This window comes from Propithecus coquereli, unplaced genomic scaffold, assembly GCF_000956105.1.
Source record: "Propithecus coquereli isolate 6110/MARCELLA unplaced genomic scaffold, Pcoq_1.0 Scaffold605, whole genome shotgun sequence".
NCBI classification, from domain to species: domain Eukaryota; kingdom Metazoa; phylum Chordata; class Mammalia; order Primates; family Indriidae; genus Propithecus; species Propithecus coquereli.
Genome location: NW_012152008.1, coordinates 713,518 through 720,323, shown reverse-complemented (window position 1 = coordinate 720,323; position 6,806 = coordinate 713,518). Strand labels below are relative to the sequence as shown.

General features: G+C 49.0%; 1 protein-coding gene across 1 annotated transcript in view; it reads right to left on the bottom strand.

The window, feature by feature from the left end:
* Positions 1-309: 309 nt before the first annotated feature.
* ATG16L1 (autophagy related 16-like 1 (S. cerevisiae)) overlaps positions 310-6,806 on the bottom strand; it is a 40,015-nt gene continuing 33,518 nt past the window's right edge. The window contains exons 14-19 of the mRNA XM_012659326.1: positions 5,719-5,839; positions 5,345-5,450; positions 3,059-3,208; positions 2,895-2,942; positions 1,973-2,074; positions 310-1,094 (exon numbers count right to left, since the gene is read on the bottom strand). Of these exons, the coding sequence (XP_012514780.1) occupies positions 1,001-1,094; positions 1,973-2,074; positions 2,895-2,942; positions 3,059-3,208; positions 5,345-5,450; positions 5,719-5,839 (621 nt within the window). The 3' untranslated portion in view covers positions 310-1,000. The remainder of the gene's footprint in view (positions 1,095-1,972; positions 2,075-2,894; positions 2,943-3,058; positions 3,209-5,344; positions 5,451-5,718; positions 5,840-6,806) is intronic.

Sequence of the window (6,806 nt, the reverse complement as noted above, 5' to 3'; positions counted from 1 at the left end):
GCCTGTAATCCTAGCTCTCTGGGAGGCCGAAGCGGGCGGATTGTTTGAGCTCAGGAGTTCGAAACCAGCCTGAGCAAGAGCGAGACCCCCTCTCTACTAAAAATGGAAAGAAATTAATTGGACAACTAAAAATACATAGAAAAAATTAGCCGGGCATGGTGGTGCATGCCTGTAGTCCCAGCTACTCGGGAGGCTGAGGCAGAAGGATTGCTTGAGCCCAGGGGTTTGAGGTTGCTGTGAGCTAAGCTGACGCCACGGCACTCACTCTAGCCTGGGCAACAAAAGTGAGACTCTGTCTCAAAAAAAAAAACCAAATTGAGATTTATTTCTTGACCAAGAAATAAATATGTAGAATTTTGGGGGGCAAGGGAACCAAGATCTGAAGAACAGTTGAAGAGGCCTAGGGCAATTTCAGCAGTAATAAGACGCGTTCAGAACAAGAGCCCTGTAATAACATCGCAGCCTACCAGCAAGGGGACCATGGTCCCCTTAGAATAAGGACGGGCCCCACATTTGAGTTTCCGTTAATCCAATGCTTAAAGCAGTTCATTGGGTAAATGGCCCCAAGGTGACAGGACATGCACTAGGCCAGAACCAACTTTGAAGGATGGGAGAAAGCACAGGGAACCAACACCCGGACACGTGGGGTGTTTTTGGCACTGCCATCCAGTGAGGAGACCCACGGGGCCCTGTGCTCCCCCAATGAGGTATGGAAGGTCAGAGCTAGTAGTGTTTCCCATGTGAACCAAGACAACAGCCTAAACCTCTGCTAAGTGACTGCAGTGTCGGAGTTTTTCAGTGTTATTCTTCCAGGCCAGTAGAGACCTTAGTCAAATCTTCAGAAATCCTGTTCTATGGCAGGCCACTGAGCCACATGGCTTGAGCTCTTCTCTGGGAGGTCAAAGCTGTTCCCGGCACACAGCCTGCCAGGACAGAGCTGCGGGCGTCCACGTGCTTCTCCAGAGGAGGGTGCTGAGGTCCCCCATCCCTGAGAGCCCCGTCAATACTGCGCCCACAGCACAGCTTTGGATCCTTTGTCCACACTGACAACGTGCGAGCCAGAGGGGGACCACGCCACTGCGTTGATGGATGAGCTTCAAAGGAGAGATCAAAAGAGCATCAGGGTTCAGAACATTTGCGTTGATTCTTAGGAAACCAAACACCAGACTCACATGCATTCAGAGAGTCAGGATTTTTCCAATTTCCATTTTACTCTCCAGCACTGCGCCCACATACAGGCAGGGACTCACTGAAAAAACCTGCACCGTGTTCTATTAAGTTCTGTCGGGATGAAGGGAGTTTGGCCCCTTTAGCAGCCAAGACTTATCACGCTCACCCTAAGGGAGTAGCTGTGAGTGAGTCAGGAAGGGGGGGACATCACACATGCCTCTAAAGAGCCAGGAGGACGTGCACTGGTCAGCACTGGTCAGGACCGGGAGCAGTCACTGCTGCCCAAGGGCAGAGAGAGGGTTCTGGAAGAAACTGGTGTTTGTGTTCCAATTAGCAGGTGGGTTCGAATGGACAGAACAAAGCTAGGAAAAAAGTGGGCCTGGGGGCTGTCTATCACATGGAAGATAAAAAAGGTATATGAAAACCAGTGTTGAGGACAAGTCAATTCACTGACAAAAGGGACTTGCAAGGGAGAAAGGGAGAGAGGAAGCAGAGTAGGAAGGGGAAGGAGGAAGAGAGGACGTGGTACATAACAAAGAGAGGTAGGGATGTGTCTGTAACACCTTCTCCCATGGCCGCCATTCGAACTGCTTGACCTGGAGTATTCCGTAAGGACTGTGGTCTGCGGCACCGTGACCAGCCCCAGCTTCCTCCCACTAACCCACTCGGCCAGCGAGCAGGTGAGCAGACGCTGCCCTCATGAGGCTGACTGAGGTGTGACCCTGATGAGGAGGTGATCCTCGAGGGAAGGAAGTCACAGGCCCTGCCCACCACCTCAGAGGGGTGACGGGGTTCATCTTACCTGTGCTGCTTTGAAAGAACCTTCTCCACTTTCCCCGTGAGCACACTCCAGACATAGAGCGCACCCTCAGCTGAGCCTGCTGCCACGTAACTGCCATCAGGGCTAGAGGAGGCAGTAAGAGAAGAAGGTTGTCAACCCCACACCTGCAATTCAGCATCCTCATGGCCCTCCTGCCAAGGAGGGATGTTTCTTTTTCACTTGTGACCGCTCCCCTGCGTACCGAGACATCAGAGTGTGTGCTATTCACATCCCTATGGCCGAATCTGCTTCACCTTGTTATTTCGGCCTCATCCAGCTAAGGAAGAGTGGCACATTACTTCCTGGGGCTCCTGTCCCTAACCATTTATCAGACTCAAACACACACACACAGGATAGCAACGCCAACCTCCAAACAGCTCACGGTTTCAGCTGATAGCCGTCTTGCTACATGGTTCAGTGAAAGCAGGTAAGAAAAGCAATAGGAAGCTGTGGAGAAGCTTCTCTGCAACACAGGAACTGAGCTGGGAACTACAGCAGGGAGCAGCACAACACGTGGAAGAAGGGGATGAGGAGACGGGAACTGCAGACCACCTCAAAGTGCCCTTTTCCAAAGAGCCTATTCAGGTCTGTCCCTGGACTCATGAACCCTTCCAGCTCTTTTCTAAAAGCTCTCTAATAGCTCTGTGTAAGAGGTGAAGAGAAGAGGGGGACCTGAAGAGCTCACCCAGAAAAAAGCGCCTGGTGAGCCATTATTTTTGGTATAACACTCTTAGGTTCGTTCACATAATCACACTAGAAAGGGAGCGACGATGCGGGCCATCTCTAATAATGCAATCACAGGCTCGCTCTTGGACGCTCGTGTTGAGACACTGGACATACTCAGCTCCACATCCCCAGTGAGCTGAGATGAAACAGGTGGTGGGTGAGGGGCATCATTACTAACCTGAAGACAACCCTGGTCCAATCAGAGCCGCACTTGAACCCAGGTGCACTGAAACAGACAACAGGCACTGTTACAGAGAGCTCAGGCCATGCAGCATGGACAACAGCAGGGCCGGGCTTCTGTGCTTCCTGCGACCCTCAGGAAACCAACATGTCTTCAGTTACCTGAACGTCTGTTTGACGGCATTTGTTCGAAGATCAATAACTTTTAGCAGGTCATCACGGGAGCAGGTCAGGAGCTCAGTCCTTTCTGGGTTTAAGTCCAGGGCAGTAATCTTTCCCAATAGCTCCATCTCTCGGACTATACTCTCTGACCTGAGAGAGAGATGAAAAATCTGAGAAAATGTAACATGGAAAGGTCACAATTTGTCCATTTAACCAGGATGTCACACCATGGAGGAAAAAAAAAGCACTGCAATTCAACTAGAATGCAACACTCTTCAAGGGCAGTAAATAATCACCTCAGTGACTACTTTTATTTTTGCATCGATAGACCCTATGACAGTAGTTTTCAGTACTAGAACTCTGAATCTGGTAAGAATTTCCTTGCCCATTTTTACATTGACAATCAGAGCTTCTGATCAGCATGAGTTAACTAGGGCTACCATCTCGTAAGTATTATTTCAATGTTTTAATTCCAACTTTTGGATAAAGTTGGCACAGAAATCTGCCTTAGTGGGCCTGGCTGCCTTGCATGGACACCTGTGCAGTCTCTGGTAGGTTTCCTGCTACACTCAGTCCAGGCCTGGGGCCCTCCAACCCCAGCTTGGCCATTCTAGTTGTGGAACTGGGGAGTCCAGGACAGAGCCACCACCCTACACACCTTCCTCTTCTCTTCTCCCAATTCTTTTCTGTGCCCCAGCCAACGCCCAGGTCAGCTAACAGCTACCATGGACAGGCTTTGGTGACATTTACAGCCAAAGGAGGTGCCAACCCCTCCATAGTAAGCTTTCAATGAATTTTTTTTTTAACCTCACGCCTTAACTAAGCAAGAATTTATCTCATTGCTGCTAAACACCAGGTTGAGGCAAGCTGCTCCACCTCCCGGGGACCCAGCATCACCTGTCAAATTAGAGGGTGGACTAGGAGACATCTATCACTGAGTTTAACTCTAAAATTCCAGTTTTAAGTTCCAACTTCAGGTTTTAAAAGCTAACCAAAGGTTATGAATAAAACTTGAAGCGGTGTCCAGAAGCTACAAGCATCATGGCGGGGCTCTCGGGAGCCACGCCACGTTCCCAAGCACCATCCGTAACCACGGGTCCTTCACTTCCCACTCTCCGCAACCCTGCTGGGCAACAGGGCTTCTGGCCCAACTGCCTCTATGCAATCGGATTACCAACGAACTCTACCCACCTCTGCAGCAGTCAGCCCAGGGACCTCTCCTGCCACTGACAGCGCTGCTTCCCCTCCCCGCCCCCTCCCTGACCATCATGAGGACTCCCCCCAACCCCCACCCCAGCTTCCTTTCCCTTTCTGGCCACTCCTCCTCAGGCTGCTCCCTAATCACTGTCCTTGCCTGATGCGACTACTCTGCATAATCCTTCTGTCTTCAAAGTCCTTCTGTCCACCAAGGACTCTTGATTTTTCCTCCACCTCCAACCTCTTAAAACTTTTGTTTTCCCAAATATCTATTAGAAACCACAAATTAATGTCCATGTCGAAAATAGTCACCCCACCCTCATCCTAAATCTGTCCTCATTTAATCTCCATCTTGCTCTATTTCCCCCATCCTCACCCTCTGCCTCCAACCTGTCAACAAGCCCCGTCCAAATTCGCCCTCGAATAGACTTCCTCCTCCATGTCTCCCTCTGCTGCCTTGAATTCAGGTCCCCATTAACTCTTTATTGATCTCCCTGCTCCCCAGTATGCCCTCTTGAAGTGCCACCAGAACAGTCTATTAGACTCTTGCAAAGTAATCATTTCCCTAAAACCCTGATGGCTTACAGGACTGAGCATTTGGCAATGGCTTGTCAACCCGGTGGCAAACTGATCCCAGCCCATCCCATCCCCTTCCCTGCCCCCTTGCCATGCGTCAGCCATACCAGGCTGCCCTGCTCTTCTGGTCTGGAATGTCTCTGAGTGGCTACTCACCTCTCCAGACACATCTGGAGAGGCATTCTTTCACACACTTGGACAAGCTCCCTGTGTCTACTTCAGCACACTGTTCACTGACTTTTGTGTCTGTCTTCTCTATTACATTTTATAATAAATTACCTAAAGGTAGGAAGAGTACCTTGTTCGTTTTTGCTTACGTAGCAGTTACTAAAATGCCCAGTACACAGTGCACGTTCAGTAAATGATTGCTGATTTTCACCGTCTATTTCATAGTAAAGCATATCAAAGTGTTAATAAGATAAAGGTGTACAGGAGCTCATTTCTGCCATTTCCTGAGATTTTAAAACAGACTTTTTTTTATCTGCCTCCCCAACAAGCTTTTGGGTATCATACCGAATGTCCCAGAAACGAATTTTCTTGTCAAAGTGGCCACTCATTACACACTGCTCTGTGCAGACAATATCATTGCAACTGGACCCTGCAAAAACTGTCTTTATGCCTGAAAGAAAATCAAACATCATTAATCAAGCAGAGGCACCTACATGGCTGTGTACACAACACTGCTACACTCTAACCACTGAGTCACCACAATTACTCATTTAAATAAGGCCTTAAATAAGAAAAACTGTCACTATCTCGGCACCCTCTAAATGTGAAACCAGATCTGAAATTCAAATTGTATCACACTAAATTCAGGCTCAGACATGGGAACAAACACCTCCATGCTAATGTCTAAGTATATACACAGAGAGACTGAATTTCCTCACAGACTTTGCTGCGTAGATCCCAGAGTTTGAGAGTCCGGTCGTGACTTCCTGAGACAATCCGTGCATTGTCCAGCAGGAACTTAGCAGAGAGTACTTTCCCACTGTGTCCCGTGAGTGTGTGCTAGGAGAGAGAACACAGCCTGGGTGAGCCTCGGGCACCACACGCTGCCCACTCTGGCAGAGCATCCATGGCATCTAGACCCCCAGAGCCAGAGTCTCAACACGCCCTGTCAGGAGCGCTGAACATGGTAAGAAAACAAAGGGAAAAGAAACACAGGGTACGAAGCACAGTTTCATTCACTGAGTCTCAACCAAAGAGGCCACATGTTTCATACAAAGCCTACCTTTGGGTATTGTCCAGAGGTGAGATATCAAGACCAATTAAAATAAATCTCCCACTAAACATCACATCAAAAACAAAAATCCAACCTCAATAGTCCCAAATGCCATGTGCCCCCCCTTCATCAAAACAAAAGAAGGGAGCTGGAGGACCCTTTTGAAATCAGCTCTACTACGGACCCCTGCCTGCACTGTTTTATCCTGTGCTGCTGAAAGTCAGTTTCATATTTAAAGACAGATTAGAGAGGGTCTCTGCAGGCCTAATTTACAAAAGGAATCATCAGGACTCTATATATAAATAATCAAAACCCCTGGAGGGTTTCTAATCAGAGGTCTCAGCTTGAAAACGTCAGATCATGGCCACAGATACCCACACTCCCAGGAATCAAATCCCTTTGTGACTGAGCTGTTGGATGCCAACCATGGAGTCCTTCCTGGGCTCGCTAAGGAACACAGAACAGGGACATCACAGTGTCAGCTGCCCTTCTGCCCATCACAGCACTCCTGGAGCCTGCCAGAAGAGAGGTGGCTGGGGACTGTTGGGATGTAAGAGGGCATCTGGGAGTCAGACCTTCTACTATTCATCATTGACCTCTGTATAGTGCAGGATTAACATTTTATTTATTTATTTTTTTTGAGACAGAGTCTCACTGTGTTGCCCAGGCTAGAGTGCTGTGGCGTCATCCTAGCTCACAGCAACCTCAAACTCCTGGGCTCAAGCGATCCTCCTGCCTCAGCCTCCCGAGTAG